Genomic DNA, 20,866 nt, shown 5'->3' with positions numbered 1-20,866 from the left:
ACTAGTTGCTCATCTGAATGATTTCAAAATTTACTGAAAATGGATTTTGATGCAAATGTATTGACTGATTTGTGTATCACTTATTTCCAGGCTAATGGACTCCAAGGTCAAAGTTATGTGAATTGTAGGCAGTAGTGAATAAAATTTAGAACTCTACCTCTAGCAAAGTCATGTTGACGATTCTGTGATACCAATATTGCTCATTGTTATATATTTTTATACATGTTTGACTATGTGGTAATGTTAACATTTATTTTAATTGATAATTAGATTTTCTAATTCTGTAAGTAATGAGGTGCCCAATGATTTGACTCTGAAGAAGTGGAATGTAAATAAGAATGCAATTTGTACAATTGCCTGTTCCATTTTTAGTTACAACTAATTGAGTCCCAAATTATTCTTCTGAAATGTTTTGTTTTCAACTACTTAACTAACTCTGCTCTAACAGTTGCAAACAAATATTCTTGCAAAGTCAGTTACTGACTTTCTTGAATGAATAAGTACTAAGAACCCAAAACTGCTCTCCAGTGACTTAATTACTGTCTTGAAGGCCAGTCACTATTGTTTTCTGGGAAATTCTGGAGGCAGTTTATACTCTCTATACATAGCATTGAGATAAATGACCAAGGAACCTGCCTCCACCCCCCCCCCCCCCATTAATTCATATGATGGTATCGCTGGCTAGGCAGCATTTATTGCCCAGAGGGCAGTTAAGAGTCAGCCACATTGCTGGAATCACAAGTAGGCCAGACAACGTAAGGATGTTAGTTTCTTTCCCTCAAGGGCATTAGTGAACCAGACAGGTTTTTCCTCAATAATTGAAAACAATGGATTCACAGTCATCATTAGACTGTTAATTCCAGATAATTATTGAATCCAAATTCCATCATCTGTTGTGGCGGGGTTTGAACCAGGGTCTCCAGAATGTTATCTTGGTCTCTGTATTAACAGTTTGGCAATAATACCACTAGGCCATCACCTCCTCAATGGGATGTTGGGACATTAAATGTTAATCCAGATCCTATGCCTTTTGTCAAGTCGTTATGAGATCTTTGAATTCCGGATGGCCTTTAGTTTAATATCTTGTCAAAGGACAACATTCCTGCCTGTGTGTGAGCCCCTTTGTGCTAAGGTGTCAACTTAGGCTAGGTGATTCCATCTTGGAGTCTGATTTGTATCTGTGACTTACCTGTGTAGAGATGATGCTATTTCTGAGCAATAATAACATTAACCATTGTAACACTTTGTGCATGGCTAACCAATTTGTCATATCCTTTTAGGACCCATCACCTGGAAGAATGACTATCCAGTGTGTGGCCTGAATAAACAGTCTCCCATCAACATTGTAACCAAGAAAGCTAAACTTGATAGAAGTTTGCCTCCCATTATCTTTAAGGGTTATGATCGTGTTGCTACAGAACAAAATTGGCAGATCTCAAACAATGGTCACACAGGTAATTTCTGCACATTCATTCCAACAGAGTGGAGGATAACAAGGGGTAATTGTGAATGAGGATTTTTTTAAAAGATAAATTATTGCTAACCAATTTGTTTTTTGAACTAATGACAAGGGGGATGAGGGTAGTGTGATTGATGTTATGTATCAGGACTTTCAAAAGATGTTTGATCAATGCTAAAAAAGCAAAAATGAAGTTTGTGTGATGAAAGTTGAAGTATGGATATGAAATAGGTGAAGGGACAGAAACTGTTCTTTATCAGAGTGTGGAGAGAAGTGTACAGTGGTATTTGCACAAATTGCTATTCTGAAAGTTTGTGTCCACGGTTCACCATGATGTTGGATCTATCTGGTAGATTTTCTGCCAACATCCTCTATGGAAATGACGTACAGGGCCTGCTTGGTTGAGTGCGGTAGAGGATAAACCATTACTGGCCTAACAAGGAGAAACTCTTGTTTTAAACAGAATGTCATTAACTGCATGACAACAACTAGCTCCACATTACTCTCGTGTGATAGACATTGTCACTGAGTCTATGAGGGAGATCTTGATATTAGGTCTTACTCATTTGAGATCCAAAATTGTTCCCCTGCCTTGAGATTGTGCTATCACCATATTGCACTTCTCAATACTAACCATTTCAGGCCTCTAATCCCCTGTATAACACATGGAACGCCGGAAGCAACAGACTTTAAGACGACATCAAATGAAATTTTTCACTTCCCTGCTAATGGTTTTGAGGGTGGGAGTGAAATCCATTGGCTTTCTGCACTGATAAAGCAGCAGAGTGGCACAAATATGGATAGTATTTAAGTAGCTGGTACACAAACAATGGGCCAAATAGCCTCCTTTTGTAGTATCATTGTATGATTCAATCACTCTTTCATTTTTCCATCTGATCTACTCATTCATTGACACCACTGTTGATTCAATGGAATGAAGTTTCAGGGCACACCAAAAGAATATAAGCAACAAGCCGAGAACTAGACTAGATTTCCCTTTAAGTTGCTTCTCTCTTCAATAAGATCACTGATTACTTCAAGCCCAGCTTTCACAGCCAATCCTATATTCTTTTATTTTCACCGCGTCCAAAAATTTCTTGCACTTAGCTGAGAATATCCTGGCACTCAGCCCTCCCAGAGAAAATTCCAAAGATTTGCCAACTTTGAGTGAAAATTTTTCTCATCTTAAACAACTGATGTAGTCTTTTGGGACAGGGTTCCTGAATTCTAGGCTCTCTGCCAAGGAAGTACCCCCTTACTTTCAATGATTATCAAAGCCTAAGGGACACTCATGTTTCAATCAAATCTCCTCTTACTTACCTAAATTCCAGTGAATGTTGGCTCATTCTGTTCAATCTCTTTTACAAAATATTAATATGAGCTACATCAGAGATCAGCATCTCAATCAAACTATTAAGAAGAACAAGGTCACAAGCAAGTGGTAGCTGTGGAGCAGCTGACAGGAAAAAGCTATGATTACTGGTGATCAGTACATTCAGTTAGTGTGAGGAATTGTAAAAATAAAGAAAAATGTTTTAATCCCTCTGCCTTAATGTTGAAATGTGACCAGTGCTCTGAATCTGGTGAGGAAAGCTGTGCGTGTGCATATGCCGTGGCCCATGTCCTCATTGAGTAAGATTAGGGTTAGCTTCAGTAACTACAAGGCCAACTCTCTCATGTATCAGTTGTGAAATACAGTATTCTTTAGAGCTGATGGACCAGCAATTTGCTTTACCTTGTTTTAATCTGCAAGATGAACAGATTTCATTTTCTAAACAAGCAGAATAGTAAAGGTAAGTGTTACAAAGCCTTGTATTCCCATTGGAACCTTGCATACAGCCTAGTGAGATTGCAAACTCATGGGCTGTTTGCAAGCCCTTGCCAGAGGTGTGATCTTGCAGTATTTCCATTATGCCGTCATCAGAACAAACTAAGATTGAAAAGCTTAGAAAGTCCATTTCTTGGCTTGTTTGACATTAGGGTGAAGGCTTTTCTTTATATAGCCTGCTCTGTGTTGTACGCTTTGTATCACATAATAGACCTGATTCCACAAAAAACCCTCCCATCAAATCCAATTATCTTAAGCTTCTAATCCTGTCTCCCTCCCATGTTTATCTAGTTTCTCCTCAAATATATCTATTATTCAACTTAGCTACTCAATGTGGTGATAACTCCTAGATTCTTACTGGAGCCAGGGTATCATAACTTTAAAGACCTTATATTAAGTCTGCCCCTTGGCCTTGTCTTTGCTAGTAAAAAGAGTTGAGTTTGTTCAGTCTTTGCTGATAGATATAATGTCAGTTCTCAGTAACACCCTTTGGACTTTTTTTTTTAATCTTCTTCAATCTCGCTACATCCTTTCATATAATAGTGAACCTGGACTACAAGCAGAATATCAGGCTTGGCCTTTCTGTATAAGGTTAACATATTTTATTTGCTTTACAATTACAAATGAACCATGAGTTCATTGTTTTTTTTTAAAAAGCAAAACAGGCGTGTTACAACACATGTTTAGGGTAGATGGACCTTTTTGACACAACCACTGCGTCACAAGATCTCCAGTTATTTGATTGCTTTACTGAATGGCTTTATCAGCCTGCGTTGCAATTTTTAATTGTTTTATATATTTGTTCCCAAAAACCCTTTTATTCCTAGCCTATTTTAGGCAATTCCATAAAGGTTTTGTTCCAAAATGTGTTGATGATACATGTGCACATGCTTTCCCTGAAGTTTCCAAGGTTAATCATTTGGGTAATGCTACAGCAGGCCAGAACAACACCCACTGGAACATAAAAATAAATCATGTGCCTTTTTTTCATATTTTTGTTTGGATTGTTGGCAATAAAAATGGATGTGGCAGTTAGAAATGGGAGGCAATGTCAAATCATGACAAGAAACTTGGAAATGTCATACGTTTTGACAAAAGTTGGGGTTTAGTTGCCAATTATAATATAGTTTTGGCTGATTTTTTTTCCATTAATTTTGCTGTTCTTGTTTCTTGCGTATAGTTACTGTGAAATTAAATGGAGACATAGCCATCGAAGGTGGAAACCTTCCAAATACATACAAGGCAGTACAGTTCCATTATCACTGGGGAACAGTATCTAATCCTGGTTCAGAACATACAATAGATGGGGAACAATATCCCATGGAGGTAAGTTATGTAAATCTTCAGTAAAATTGAATATCCAGTAACTAAAAACAGATTATAATCCAGGTTAGAGACACAATGCAGTTTTTTTAATTTCAAAATTTAATTGATCTCTCTCTTGCTTTCTTTTTCCATTTCTTGCTTTGGTAATGATGTTGAATGTAAATTGTTTTGCCACTGGTGGAATGGAAAAGATCTGACTCTCAAGATTAAGAACCTCATTTCTGATTTTACCCTTGAAGATTTTAGAGCTGAGTTCTGAATCTCACTAATGATTAGTGATTTCCTTTATTTCCATTTATTAATGTCTCATTTAATAGCTAACATAGGGTTCAGAAAGGATTTATCAAGATGTTGCTGGGAACGGGGACAGGCTGGACAGGCTGGGACAATTTTCACAGTGTAAAGGAGTTTGAGGGCTGGCCTGATAAAGGTTTATAAAATTGTGGGGCATAGATAAGGTGAATGGCAAGGGTCTTTTCCCTAAGATCTTCCGAGACTAAGGGCCATATTTTTAGGTGAGAGGAGAAAGATTTTTAAAAAGACATAATGGGTAACATTTTTACAGTGTTGGGCGTGGAATGAACCTCTTGAAGTGGTGGATGTGGGTACAGCTACAATGCCTAAAATATATTCAGATAAGTACATGAATAAGAAATGTTTTGGAGGAATATGGCCTAAGCACAGGCAGGTGGAGCTAGTTTAGTTTGAAAATATGGTCGGACCGAAGTGTTTGTTTTCCTTGCTGTATGACTCTATGACCCTGATCTCTATGAATCTCTCCTCCTTTCTAAGTAGCTCACCATCCCTTCAAGATGCAAGATGGCCCCAGTTCCCAACATGAAATTTGAGCAGTTACTTGGCAGCACAGGTTGCTGCTTGCTCCTTCAGGCCTTCATTGTTAAAGTCTGTTTCATCAATGTGTGATTGGCTGGCACATTGCCCAGTGGTTAGCACTACTGCCTCACAGTACCAAGCTCTTGGGTTTGATTCCAGCCTTGGGTGACTGTGTCGGTGTGGAGTTTGTGCATTCTCTGAAGAATTTTCTCTCGGTGACAAAGGGAGAGTTCAGTTGTTGGCCAGTGCAAACATTTAAGTCTGTTTTTTCATAATAGTTAAAAGTTATTCTGGTCAAAACGAGGGACTCAGTGAGAAAGATGAACCCCCTGTGGTTAACAATAGTGGTCAAGGAGAGGATCCAATCAGAAAATAAGGCATATAAAGTGATAAAATTTAGTGGTAGGTCACACAATTGAGAATCATTTTAGAAACCAAGCATGGATCACTATAAAATGCTAATTTAAGAAAGGGAGAAAATTGATTATGAAAGTAAACTATCAAGAAATCTAAAAGCAAACAGCAACAGCTTCTACAAGTACTTAAAATGAAAGCAAGTAGCTAAAGTAAGTGTAGGACTCTTAGTAGATGCATCTGGGGAATTGATAAGGAGGAACAGGGAAATTTTAATTTAACCCGATATTCTACATTAGTCTTCACAGTGGAGCAACAACATTTCTCAGATATCAGAAGATGCTAATGGGAGGAAAGGTCTTGTAACTGTATCAATCACAAGGGACAAATTATTTGACAAACTGATGGGACTGAAAGCAAACAAGTTACCGGAACCTGGTGGCCTGCATCTAAAGATTTTAAAGGACATGGCTGCAGAAAATGGAGGCATTGGTTAAAATATTGAATAAGTTACTGGATTTTTGGAGGAATCCAGTGAAATGGAAAACTGCCAATATGAAGGAACCTGCTCAAGAAGGAAAAGAGACAGAAAGCAGGAAATTATATTCCAATTAACCAAAGATCTATTACTGGGAAAATGCTAGAGTGTATTCTTAAGGAAAAAAAAATTGCAGGACAATAGCAGGATATCTGTCCCTCTATGTAACATATCTTGGTAGTAGCATTACAATGATTGTAATGATAGTTAACATAATCAAACAAAGTAAGCATAATTCTGTAAAATAATTTTTGACAACTTTGGGGATGTTATAAGTAGGGTCGATGAAGGTAACCAGTAGATGCAATGTGATAATGGGAACTGCAGATGCTGGAGAATCCAAGATAATAAAATGTGAGGCCGGATGAACACAGCAGGCCCAGCAGCTTTTGTGCTCCTGAGATGCCAGTAGATGCAATGTATTTGGATCTAGAAGGCATTCAATAAGGCTTCACATAAAAGGTTAAAAGTACAAAATAGAAACTCTCAGTATTGGAAGTAATGTATTAGCATGAATTGAGTGTTGGTTAACACAAAAGACAAAGTTGACATTACTGGGTCTTTTCTAGATTGGAAAGACATAACCAACAGATTGCCACAAGGATCAGTCTTGGGAATTCAATAGTCTAATGACTCAGTGGAAGGGGCAGAATATATTGTTTCAAATTTACAGATGATACAAAATAGGTAGGAGAGCATGTTGTGATGAAGACAAGAAATCTGCAGGGGGATTTAGGTAGGCTGAGTGAGCAAAAACTTAGCAGAAAGACTTTAATGTAGGAAAGTGTGAGGATGTGCGCTTTGGTAGTAAGAATCAAAAAGCAGGCTTTGTTTTAAATGGAGAGAGATTCCAATCAATTGCACTGTAGAGCGATTTTTAGATGTTCTTGCACATGAAACATAAAGTTAGCATTCAGGTGTAGCAAGTAATTAAGAAGAAAAATGGAATTTTGGTTTTTATTGCTAGTGGATTAGAGGTTAAAAATAGAAATATAGGCATTGATTTGCAGAATGTTGCTGAGACCTACCAGGAGTACTGTATACTGTTTTAGTCCTCATCCTTAAAGGATATATTGATACTGGAGGTAGGTCAAAAGAGATTCACCAGACTGATTCGTGGGATGAGGGTGTTGGCTTAACCAGAATGTCTAAATAAACAAGGGAATCTTGAGCTAGGGGACATAGTTATTGACTAAATGGATGCTTTATTTTGAAACTGAGATGCACAGGAAATATCGACACCACCCCCCCCCCCAAAGAATTTTGGAAGCTAGATCACTGAAAGTATTTAAAGAGGAGGTAAATAAATTTTTGAAATATCAAGGAGTTGAAGGCTGTGTGGAGCTGGCACAAAAGTGGATTTGAGACCTGTGGCAGTGAAGTCATGATCTTGTGATTGCAGAGCAGGCTTCAGAGACTGACTGAGTGGCTAACTCCTACCTCTGTTTCTTATGTTCTTCTGTTGCTGTTCCTGCACTGTAGTAATACTGACCCCCTGATCCAGACTGCTGCCAGTTGATGTTCTTGACTTATTTTGTCGGGATCCCCCTAACTAAGATTGTCTCCCTTAGACTTTGCTTGAAGCACATACAGTGTGTTTGCTACCTATGCAGCTGGAACATGCTGTAGGTGTGATATTGACAGTGCATAGTGCTGTACAACAATGTAACCATCACCTTGACTGATCACTGTTGCCCACCATAAGTTGTCTGTCTCTGACTGTGCTAAAGGCTGTGTTAAGCTCTGGCTGAGATGGCAAAGGGCCAAAAGGCAAGGTATATAGAGATGCTATGAGCATCTAAGTAGGTGCAAAGTGATTGAGCACTTTGAGCAAGTGTGGGGAAAATTGTACCCCAGTCCAATCCGTGAGTTGGACATCTGTCCCTCTGTCCAAAATGTCCTGGCAGGAGCATTACAATGTAGTTGATGCACTGCAAAGTGCCAGTGGTATGGAGATGAGGGTACATGAGGCTGATACATCCCTAATGCCAGCCTCTGTACGGAGGGTGCATGCAGTGAACTGCCCATTGTGAGTGCCTTGAGATGTTGGGGGAGGGGCAAACAGTGAGCTGGAATCACCTGGTACCCACAGACTTTCTTTCTGGGAACAGTTTGTATCCAGTCCATAGGAGAATTAAACTAGATTAATGGGGTGAAGTCAGATATTAAAGGAGTGAAAATAGATACAGATAGGCTTCTCACCACTTGCTAGTGAGATTCCCACATGCAGTTCAAAATGTGGTTGCAGAATTAGAGTTCTTATTTCTTGAAATTTAGAATCTTATTTTTCCGATCTCCTCCTCATTTTCCCAACTGATTCACCAATGCAAGTGCTGTTCGGGGCCTGGGCAGATTCTGCCCTCTGATTTTGGTGCAATCTTGCTGTGAACAATTTTAACTATATGCAACATTCTGTGATTTACTTGTAACCATCCTGAATCTGTCCTGTGTAGATGCATCTTGTCCACCATAATGAAAAATACGATTCTTTCGAAGATGCTGTTAAAAATGCTGATGGTGTGGCTGTGCTGGGATTTTTATTTGAGGTGAGTCTTCTTTCTCAGGTAATTACACTGCCACTGGTGGGGCTTGCTTCTGTAAGTTCTGATAAAGTATCATGGCTGAAACATTTTCACTGAAGCATACTGTGGAACAACATGTAATGTTTGGTAATAAATTCAAAGAAAACAGAATATAAAGTGAGTTACTGATAATGCATCTATTATGTATTAAATACAATACTTTTACGAAAGCCGAGCCAACAATTCAATTGATAATGGAGAGGTTGGTATGCATGTGTTCCTGAAACCATTGAGACATAATGTGAGGTGTTTGAAAGGGCACTAGCCTCTTATTGCTATTTTCTCAAGTGGTCTTTCTTCATGTTTGTGCCTAGACATAATTTTCTACTCATTTTGCAAGAAATATTAATAATGGTGGTTGGCTAAATCGGGTCAAATTCTGCGTGCCTTATGAACCAATTTGCTACTCACCCACCTCTAGGTTTAATAAGGGAGACTAACCAACCTGATCTCTGAGCTGGATTAGTGATAAGTATTTAGTGAGGATGGAAGCACCTGCTTTATCAGTGAGTGGCTGGATATTTCGGGTATTGGGCTGAAGTGAAGTTACATGGGGTGAAAGCATATATCAAGAGCCTTACTTGTAGACCAGCAATAGCAGGAATGCTTCCCCTGTACATTCCACACCAATTTTCCCTTTCAATAGTATGTTTTAGAATTATTTTTCCTTGCTGTAGTTGCTTTGACTTATTTCTCTGCCTCTCTATAGGAATCAACTAAAAATAATGAAGAAATGAATGTCCTCATCGATGCTCTGCAGTTAGTTTCAAATCCTGGTAAGTACTAAAATCAGCATAAAAATTTCAGCTATTTCTGTCTCTGATTCTATCTTCCAATCCGTCCAATTACCTTTGTCCTTTTTGATTTTAGCAATCCCCAAGTTATTCTGGCTCATGATTTTTAATTCACTTGTTGATTCTCATACTCAATATTTTCATCTCTGAGCTGTCCTGCTGCATCTGGCTGGAATTCTGTGAAAGTGACACCAATTTTGCTGCTGTGCCAAAGGTGGGGAGCTATCCCTCCTCTCTGGTGGTTAGATCCAGGGCTGCATTTTGCAGATAGCAGCCATTTAAGTCACTGCTAACTGGACTGCCATCCAGTTGGGTTTTGGTACCTGTTTCCAAACAACACTGTCTTGGAGTTTCCAGTACAGCTTTGATCATTTATTGGATGAGCCTATCAAAGAGGGAAATCAGCCTGTCCTTTTGCTGCTTCCAGTTAAGATAATATCCCGTGTCCATAGGCTCAAAAATGTAACAAAGGCCTGAGGAACTGCTTCTGTTGATGAATAACTGATTGCACTCAAAGAACAGATTGCCTATGCCATCGGCCCACAGCACTGCACAAGCAGTTAATTTGTTGTCTCTAATGTTGTTGGTAAGCAATCGCTGCATTAGCTTAACCTTATTTTATAATCCTTTACCCACAATGTATCTGGTAACTGGACACTTGACACACTAAGCTTACCAATTTCTATATTAACTATATGACTTTGAGCTTGCTTGCCAATAAATTTCCCTTAACAGTCGAAACATTCAGCGCCCACCTAGGTCAGCTTTAATTAGATTTTTTTTTTCCTCATCTTCATAATTTTCTATGACTTTGTCTCACAGATATTCTACAAAGAGAAATTTTTCTCAAGTTTTAGCAGCTTTTATTTTAAACAAAGTATCCCACAATTTCCATGTCTCAAGATTTCATTTAATTCCAGCGTTCACCGATCCCTTGCATAATCATTCTGTCTTTTATCTTTTTCTTAGTTATTTGGATCTAAACTGGTTTTAAATGGAAGCCTGATTTTTTTTTTCCTCATTACCCGACTAACTCTTAACCCACCTTTACACATTGATACCAGAAAGAAACTCCTTCAATACCACATCATTTTTGTTGACCCTCTCATTTTTTCTCTAATTCATGAGCTCCCAATTTGTTAAATTATCAAGAGTTGTGATCTACACGATTTTTTCTTTTGAAAGGAGGACTCTGTCTCCATTCCATAATACCGGATAAACAGGGATGATAAAATCCAATATGACTTATGAGAATGTCACTGCATATCACCTCATTCAACCATATCCCTCATTACTTCTGTGAGGGCTTAACCTGAGGGCTACCACACCTCAGGCAAGGAAAGAGGAATGTCCTTCATGGTCCTCTTTAGCTAGTGCAGGAATTGAACCTATGCTGTTAGCATCACTCACCTGACAGTCTAGCCAACTGAGTTAACTGAACCATATAATTGAGTACATAAAATTAAAACAACATGTTTGTCTTGATCTTGTCTTTTAACATTTGACAAGGTAATCCATTAACTTTATAGTAGTATTCTCACAACATGTTGATTCCTAAAATCTTGTCTCGAATTTAAACAACAATATTCTAACCTAACAATGTTAATTTACCTCTTTTCAGAGCATGAAAATTCTTCTTGGAGCCACTAGAATTTGCTTTTTTAAACTTTTCCCACAAAATTTAAAAATTCCACCTATACCCTTAAACTCAAATTCATTGTCCCTTTTTAAGTGTGACTTGTCGCAATTTAAATCATGCATTTCACCATGAACCACAGGCATGCTTTAAAAATTGACATCTGTAGTTGTAACAGAAAAGTAAAGTTATCATAAAGCTGTAGGAATGAGTTGACTATAACTAGTTTACAAATACCTTTAAATCTTGAAACGTAACAAGTTGTGACAAATCTTAATGTGCTAATATAACAAAGTGTAGAGCTGAATGAACACAGCAGGCCCAGCAGCATCCTAGGAGCAGAAAAGCTGTCGCTTCAGGCCTAGACCCCTCATTCCTGATGAATGGTCTAGGCCTGAAACATCAGCTTTCCTGCTCCGAAGATGCTACTTGGCCTGCTGTGTTCATTCAGCTCTACACTTTATTATCTCGGATTCTCCAGCATCTGCAGCTCCTATTATCTCTTAATGTGCTAAAATATACTCTCTTCTTAAAAAAATTTCAACTGAAGGTTACGCTATCATAATACTGAGTGTAAATCATTTTCTTCAAGCTGTCCTTGGTGGGGTTGCTTGTTGTCCAGATTGCCCATGCAAAGAAAATAAGACCTATTTGTCTCAAAGGCAAATTCATTAGGTGTTTGGCTGCAAAATGTCTTGTCAATTTAAAACTTGAACTTTCATCAAAAGCATAAAAATATTCATTCAACAAACTGAAGTATGGTAATCTCATCTCAACTTCTGAAGCTGCTTAAGAAGGGTGGGACTAAAACATCCATATGTTTCTGTTCGCCAGGCCTTGTAAAATAAAATCCCTTAATTCCCACATTATCGTTTATTCCTGTTTAAAATTTTTTTTTGTCAAATTAAACACTTTTTACCACAAAACAAACAGCTTGAAAGTATTCAAGTTCCAATTGATAGTGTCCAAAATTGGACACTATCCTATTGTGAGAATTTATGCCAGGAATAAAATTCCCATGTGTTTGGGAAGGCAAGATCCATGCAAAATCTCATTACACATACTTCTTCTTGGAATTTTCCAATTTCATCTCTGAACATTCATTTGATTCTAGTCTAACTAACAAAATATATGCTTTACAAAGAAACAAATAGAACCAACTTATGGATTCTAAAGTCTTCTTTTCTAAATGTATCTTTTGAAGCAATTTAAAGAAAAAATGAATAAAATCATTCAAACATTAGACAAAAATTTAAATCTTAAAAACAATTGACAGCCATATAACTCTTAAAGAGACCGAATTCTACCACATTGTCCTTCAGCCATAAGAATGTATCAGGAGCAGGAATAGGCCATTTAGACCCTCAAATCTGCTCCACCATTCAATACGATCATAGCCGATCTCCTCTCAGCTTCGACTCCACTTTCCTGCCTGTTCTTCGTAATCCTTTAATGTGTGATAAATTAAAATCTATCGCCTCTTTAAATTTACTCCATGTTCTGGCATCCACCACATACTTGGGCAGTGAATTAAGAACATAGGAACTAGGAGCAGGAGTGGGCCGTCTGGCCTCTCGAGCCTGCCCTGCCATTAATAAGATCATGGCTGATCTTTTTGAAACTCGGCTCCACTTACCCGCCCACTCACCATAACCCTTAATTCCTTTACTGTTCATAAATTTATCTAGCCTTACCTTTAAAAACATTCAGTGAGGTAGCTTCAACTGCTTCACTGGGCAGGGAATTCCACAGATTCACAACCCTTTGGGTGAAGAAGTTCCTCCTGATCTCAGTCCTACATCTGCTTCCCCTTATTTTTGAGATGATGCCCTCTAGTTCTAGTCCTAGAATTCCACAGGGTCGCCACCCTTTGAGAGAAATGTTTCCTCCTCATCTGTTTTAAGTCTGCAACTCTTTATTCTAAAACTATGACCCCTCATTCCAGAATTGCCATATATGGGGAAACATCCTTTCTAGATTTACTTTGTCAATCCCCTTTAGCACATTACATACCTCAAATAATATCTATTCTCATTCTTCTAAATTCTGAAGAGTATATGCTAAACTGTTAATCTCTCTTCATTAGTCACACCCCTCATCTTTGGAATCAATTGAGTGAATCTCAGTACTACTACCAATGAAATGGCACCTCTCCTTAAATAAGGGGGCAAAATTGTACACAATACTCCATGCATGGTCTCAGTAAATGTCTTGAACAGTTGCAGATGCACTTCACTACTCTTATACTCTATTCCTTCAGCAATAAATGCCAAATTTTTTTTTTGCTTTCCTTATTACCTGCTGTAACCGAAAAATGGTTTTCTACAATTCATGCACAAGGAGATCCAGATATGTCTGCACTGAAGTACCCCACTTTTTCCCCATTTGGATAAGTTGCCTTTCTATTCTTCCAACCAAAAATTGATAACCTCATGCTTATCCAAGTTAAACATCAAGTGACAAATTTTGGCCCAAGCACCTAACCTATCCATATGCACTCGTTTTTATTCATTTCTTTGAACGTACTTTCCCACTTATTTTAGCGTCCTCTGCACATGAGGCTGGAAAACCTCTACACCTACGTCCAGTTCATCTAATAAAGAATAAAATAGTTGGAGCATGAGTACTGACTCCTGTGGCAGCCCATTAGTTACATCTTGCCAAACCAGAAAAATACCTATTTTTTCCTGACTCCATGCTTTCTGTTGGTTCGCCAGTCCAAGCTAATACTTACTCCTGATCCTGTGTGATGTTCCCTTCTGTATTACCTTACTTGTGGCACCTTATCAAATGCCTTCTGGTTGTCCAGACATACCACATCTATAAAAGCCTCATTTTTCAATTGATAGTTATATCTTTGATCTGAACAAAAAAAATCTGAATTCTCCATTCTCCTTTGGGATATGTTCCAAATTCTTGAATTCATCACATTTGAATAGTGCCTATTTTAATTTGATGCAAATGTTTCTGTGGTTAAAATTTGGATTTTTTAAAATATAGAATCCCCATAGTGTGATAACAGGCCATTTAGCCCAACAAGTCCACACCAAACCTCCAACGAACATTCCACTCAGCCATCCCTTCACCTTCTACCTGTAACCCTGCATTTCCCATGGCTAGTGCAACTGACCTACATATCCAAAAACACTATGGGTAATTTAGCATGGCCAATCCACCTAACTTGCACATCTTTGGACTTTGGAAGGAAACCAGAACTCCCAGTGGAAACCCATGCGGACACGAGGAGAATGCACAAATTTCACACAGTTGCCGAGGATGGAATTGAACCCGGATTCCTTGCGTGGTGAAACAGCAGTGCTAACCACAAAATCACCGTGCTATCCCAAACACATTTTATCCTTCAAGGATTCAGATTTACCCTTTATATTTAAAATAAAACTGGGGCTTTGTCCTCCATTGTGCTTTAGTTTTTAAAATCACCCTGAAAGTATCTCCAAATCAGTGTATAGTTGTTTGGTCAATATCACTTTGTTCAATTTCTCCTTCTTTGAGTTTAGATCACCCACAGTCTCTGACCAGGGAGTGCTGGAGAAACACAACAGATCTGGCAGCATCTGTAAAGGGAGCCCTGTGACTGTTTGTCAGAATGCAGACCTATGTTTGTTTCCCAGTTCAAAACTTCAGTATTAAAAACAAATTTCTTTTGTCCTTTTGAAAATTGTGACAGGAACCACTACTGAACTTTGATCAGTAAACTTTGCCAAAGGTTTTAACTCAAGTCAATAAAGTCACAAATTCAAGTACAGCAACATCAATCACGCAAAAAAAAATCCTTTTGGTTAATTTCATACTAATAACCACGCAGCAACCTACAAACAGACACAGCAAGCAGGACTGCTCCATAGGATACACTTGTGGAGCCTTAAAAAGCATTTAAGCTTTTTCTAAAATTTCTGTCATTTCCTACAACATTCTAGGCTAGTACCATGTAACTGGTGCCATCCCTACCAAACCTTCACTTTCTTTGCTATTGCTTGGGGCATGTTTGTTGATTTTGTCTTTTGTCTCCCTCAACTGCTTGGATTTTAGTCCAATCATTCTTTCTTCAGTACAATTGAGAAACTAGCTCTGTGGTGCCCCAAGGGAAACCCACAAGTTTAGACAAAGTTAAGATAGAGAATCAAACTTGGGAACCTCTGGGTGGTCAGCTCACACCTTATCAAAAGAACAATTGTGAGCTTGCACTCGCTTTTTATTTGAGGAAGTGTTCAAAATTCTAAATAAATCCTTCTCTTCAGCACACAAGTATTCCCAAGTAAAACATTTCAGGAAATCTGTAATAAAAATGCTGGAAAGCAGAATGAGAAATTAATACTGTCATGGACAAAAAAGCAAAGCTGCTGCTGGATAGATTCATGCCTGGCTGAAATTTAATACGTTGAGCCTTGCAGATGATGCAAGATTCTGTCTGGCTGTGCAGCTGGTGGATGAAATCTTTCATGCCTGGATTAAATTTTGCCCAATGTTTCAATTTGATCAGTTAGTCATTGGTCTGAAACTGTTTCTCTACCCACACACTCTGTCTGCTGTGTATTTTAGCATTTCCCGCTTTTATTTCTAACATTCATTATTAAATTGGAAACTATTCTTTAAAAAATTTATCCATGCTGCTCTTTTTCTTTGCCATGACTCTCTTATGCTCCCATTTTTCAAGGTTATTCAATCTCAAAAATCTTTTATCCAAAAATAGTTGTCAACCAGTCTAGGTGTTCACTTTTGATACCTTAGCCTTTGATACAGTCTGGCTGTTGATTTTATAAAATGCAGCAGTGAGCAATTTTAGAGAAGGGGGAGAGCAATGCAGGGGAAAATATTTTTACCTTTGAAGAGAAGAAGAACTTCTTTCTTCTTTCTCCTCCCTTCTGCTTATCAAAAAAAAGGCAATGCAAGAGAAAAATCCAAGTATTGAAATTTGCAGCAGTTTCTCACTACTGGACTCCCTGGTATCATTTTGCCCTGAAATAGTTTTATTAGCAGAGCTGAAGTGCTGGGAAGGCATCTTAATTTCAAAGGCACATCCTGCCTGTATTTTATCTGAAATCCTAGAAGCCTGCTAAAGTAACAGCACTGTACTTACTCAAATATGTTGACTCTGTTTTTCTGTCACTTGCTGCAGACTGTCAGGTAATTTACCTTTGGCAGGTCTTGTGAACAGCTGTATTTTGGCTGGGAATCATTTGATGGAATTTTAATGGACAGTATGTCATTTTTTTAAAAGGCAAGTTTATTACCCAGGAGTCAGTCTGAGCCTTCACCTCCAGTCAGGTGAGGAACACTTAGGAGGGGACGTTTAGAGAGTGGTGGTGGGTATCTGGGATGGGTGTGGCAATCTGATGTTTAGTGTTTTATCTTTGATTCTAGTTGTAGTCTGATGGGTTTTAGCTCCTCCAGAGGTTGTAGTGAAAACCAGCTGATGTTGGGTCTCTTCTGGCTATGCTAAGTGCTACTAAAAGTTCTTAACTGTCTCATGAAGCAATTTCTACAACCTTTAGCCACCAGGATTCTGAGCATTCAGAAAACCCAGATTTCTTTTTAATGGGATGTGGACGTTGAGTCTAACATTTTTTTTTACATATCTTTAATTAGCTTTGAACTGAGTGAGCTAGAACATAGAGGGAACCACATTGCTGTGACTAGAATCACAAGTATGCCAGACATGGTAAGGATGTCAAATTTCCTTTCCAAAAAGGCATTACCGAACAGTAAGTTTTTAAAATGATTGCATGGTTACTGTTAATAGGACTAGCTTTAAACTCCATACTTCACTGGATTTAAATTAGACAAGTTTCTATGATGTAATCTGAATCCTTGCCCTCAGAGTGTCAGACTGAGTATCTGGGTTGCTAGCCTAATAACATTTAGCACTATGCCATTAAATCATTTAGGTGGACAGCTACGACATCTCTACGAGACACCTGCCCAATACTTCTATCATGCACTCTGATCGACATATTAGGTGGACGTCTAATTTGTGATGCAGTGACACCAACAGCATGAGTTCAACTCTTGCTCCAGCTGAGGTTACCATGAAGGATTCTGTCTCTCTGTCCCTCTCACCTGAAATGTGGTGACCCTAAGGTTAAACCACTGCCACTAAAATGAGAAAGCAGCCCATTGTTCTTAAGGGACTTTAGCAACTTTACAACTGCAGCCAGAACACTCCAGTGATTCTGGTCTGTAATCAGTTAGTAGGTGGAGTGAGAGAGGCGCTTTGGCCTACAGCAATTCTTGGAATCTGACCCTAAAGTCGTACCAAAGCTCCAAGCACACCAGCTTTGTCAAGTTGGTTTTTGTTTGCAACTCTTAATCATTGGTTCAACCTCCTCAGATCTGTTAGCTGTTTACACAGTTTGTTCTTTCTGAATGTCTTGTTTTGCAAACATTCACATATGCTGACCTTGTTCTGCAAACACACTGGCACTTTAATTCAGCTCGATCAGAGTGCATGATAGAAGTATTGGGCAGGTGTCTCGTAGAGTAGCAGCTAAGTCTCTTGGTTGCACAAAACCTAAGAACTTTTGAGGTGAAAATGAGCCTCCCAGTTTACATTACACAGCAACTTAAAATCATGGTGTTGAAATTATGTTTTATGGAAATGACTCTCAGCATGTTCATAGCAAACTTCTTTTTCCCTCCTATAGGTGAAATTATTAACCCATTAAAGCAGTAAGTGAAACAGTTTTGTTAAAATAGTGATCAAAAGAATTTTAATATAAACCACTTTGTATTCAAGCTCTAATTTTTGAATGTTGTTAAGGCTGTAATCCACAGAATGTATTTGAATATCAATTCTCTTTAGGTAATGCTGAAGCTGTTTATTCCTCCTCACCTTTTTAGGTAACACAAGTTCGTTAAAGCCATTTGCACTGAATAGAATTATTCCGGACCATGAGAAGCTTAAGAAATACTACTGCTACCATGGCTCATTGACTACACCTGCATGTCAGGAGTCAGTAATCTGGATAGTATTTCCAGAGCCCATTCCTATCAATAAGGCCCAGGTAAAGATTACGTGTGAAAGAAGTTGATCTCGTACACTAGAGACTAAGCTATTGCTAGGACTAACTTTAGAAAAAAATCTGCTTTCTTTTCCTGCACTTTCAACCTGTATAAGGGAGCAGGTTTATGCTGTGGAAAAATGGACTTGTTTGAGATTACTCAAATTCATTGCACATAGTTTCTAAGCATATAGTCTAAGGAAGACTTCAAAGAATTGAACACAAAATCCAATAGGAATTTCAGAATAATACTGAGGGAATGTTGCAGCAGTTGAGGTGACAATTTTCAAATCATACATTAGACTGAGACCCACACGCACGCTTGAACAGATGTTGCAGGTTGTGTTTCTAAGAAGAACAAGAGAGCTCATTCTAGGGTCCAGGCCAATATTTATCCCCCAACTAAACAAAAATACTTTATCTGCTCATTATTGCATTGCTGTATGCAAATTGACCTGCCTTGCATTGCAAAGGTAACCACATATAAAAACTACATTTTTGGGCATTGTGAAATTGAAAAAGAAGCTTCCTCAACAGAGTGGCTCATTTTTCAAACTCATTAGCCTGGAATGGAACTAATGTTGAGTCCTATGGATGAGGTAACGATTGCTGGACTCAAGTGAGAATCTGCTTAGCTCCACTCATTACCTGGAACAATGTGTTTGTTGCTGGTGCCACAAAAGCGGAATTTTGTTTTCCACAGGCAAGGGAAGAACCTTGAAAATATTTTGTGGAAACCCAGTGGCACCTAGCCCAATTATTTATCATGCTTTAGTCTTGACCCTACCTTTTCACAATGACAAATAGCAACGGACATTTCAATGCCATCAAATTTCCAATGCAGTTTTAAGCTCAGTGCATATAATGTATCACTAAATAGCTCTTATTTGTGGTGCAGAACTCTATGCATGTAACAGTATATCTGTCTGTCTGTCTTCCTGTAGCCCACAAATGGCCTGTGAATTTATATTAATAGGTTAATAAAAAGTTAAGCTCTGTCTGTTACCAGCCTTTCATCTGAGCAGATTGCATAATCAGTCTCAGTAGGTATGACTATTTGCAGCTAAAGTTCCTCAATTAGGAACCTTGTCAGTAATCAAGGCTAAAGACTTCTAGTGACAACAGCTTGCATTTATATATCTCATTTAATGTGTAGATATCCAAAGGCGCATCACAGGAATGTTATGGGACAATGTTTGACGCTCTGCCGCAAAGAGATGCTGGAATATGTGACCAAAAGCTTGGTGAATGCAATAGGTTTAAAATTGCAACTTAAAGGCATTGGAGGTGTGCAAAGTGTTTGGGGACAGAATTTCAAAGCTTAAGGCCTGGCCAGCTGAAAGATACACATTCCAGTAGAATGATGAAAATTTAAGGTGCACAAGTGGCCAACGTTTAAGAAAATTTATTGTAACATTGGAGTTTAGAGATGTAGAGCAATTTGAATACATGATTTTTATACTGACTCTGCCAGACCAGGAGCCAAAGCAAGTTAGTGAATGCAGGCATTGAGAGTATGTGAACAGGGCATGGTGTGTGTTTGGATATTGTCAGCAGACCTTTTATATAAGCTGAGGTTTATTGAATGTGGAACGTGGGAGACCAGCCAGGAATTGGGGTAGGTTGTGTCTGGAGATAGCAATGGCATGAAATAACAATGAACAATAGTGAACTTTGCAGCACCTGAAATTGACATTCTTCTTTTTGTTGTGTTTGGAATCTGTAATGCTTACATTCTCTCACCGTAATATCAAGTTTTTTTTAAATTCTTTATGCAAAAGATGGGTGGGAAAACTCCAGAATACTTGTTATGTCACTTTGTTATTTCTTCCTAATTGACCTGTTCAGAGCTGATATTACACCTTTTTGGAGCAGAACTGGGCTTAAAGTTTTACAAGGGCCCAGCCTTAACTCTGAATGCTTTGAAGTAGTGGGCTAGGTGCCACTGGGTTTCCACAAAATATTTTCAAGGTTCTTCCCTTGCCTGTGGAAAACAAAATTCTGCTTTTGTGGCACCAGCACCAAACACATTGTTCCAGGTAATGAGTGGAGCTAAGCAGATTCTCACATGAAGCCAATTTTGCAGATGTGGACAGCGGTCTAGAGGTGTGTTTTTATACCACATTTGAACAGTTTGATTTAAAAATAGCTGAGTGTTCCCTTTTTGAGTTCTTGTGATTCAGTGATAGAGTTCCTACCTCTGGCTCAAATGGCCAAGTTCCACCTGCTTCAGAGGTTTGTTGTAATACCTCTAAACAGGTCGTTAAGAAAATATTGACTTGTTCAAGGTGGTGCAATGATAGTATTCCTATCTCTAGATCAGAAGGCTTCCAACATCTGTTTCAGAGATGTCATAACAAGTATCTATTTGATCAAGCTAATGTTTGAGTCACTGCAAGCGCATTATGTGAGCGCACATAATACAAAATAATTCTGTTCTGCTGTAATTAAGTATTTACCAATGAAAGAAAAATTGTTTGAAATCTATAAAACATT

The 20,866-nt window shown here is 38.4% G+C and overlaps 1 protein-coding gene across 1 annotated transcript in view; it reads left to right on the top strand.

The window, feature by feature from the left end:
• The window catches only part of LOC125464571 (carbonic anhydrase 4), a 39,973-nt gene that overhangs the window by 13,165 nt on the left and 5,942 nt on the right, over nucleotides 1-20,866 (top strand). Inside the window, exons 3-7 of the mRNA XM_048557097.2 lie at nucleotides 1,281-1,454; nucleotides 4,468-4,613; nucleotides 8,793-8,885; nucleotides 9,631-9,697; nucleotides 18,210-18,373. Of these exons, the coding sequence (XP_048413054.1) occupies nucleotides 1,281-1,454; nucleotides 4,468-4,613; nucleotides 8,793-8,885; nucleotides 9,631-9,697; nucleotides 18,210-18,373 (644 nt within the window). The remainder of the gene's footprint in view (nucleotides 1-1,280; nucleotides 1,455-4,467; nucleotides 4,614-8,792; nucleotides 8,886-9,630; nucleotides 9,698-18,209; nucleotides 18,374-20,866) is intronic.

Source organism: Stegostoma tigrinum, chromosome 27, assembly GCF_030684315.1.
Source record: "Stegostoma tigrinum isolate sSteTig4 chromosome 27, sSteTig4.hap1, whole genome shotgun sequence".
Classification (NCBI taxonomy): Eukaryota; Metazoa; Chordata; class Chondrichthyes; order Orectolobiformes; family Stegostomatidae; genus Stegostoma; species Stegostoma tigrinum.
Note: the sequence above shows the minus strand (reverse complement) of the source record. Positions and strands in the feature narration are given on the sequence as shown.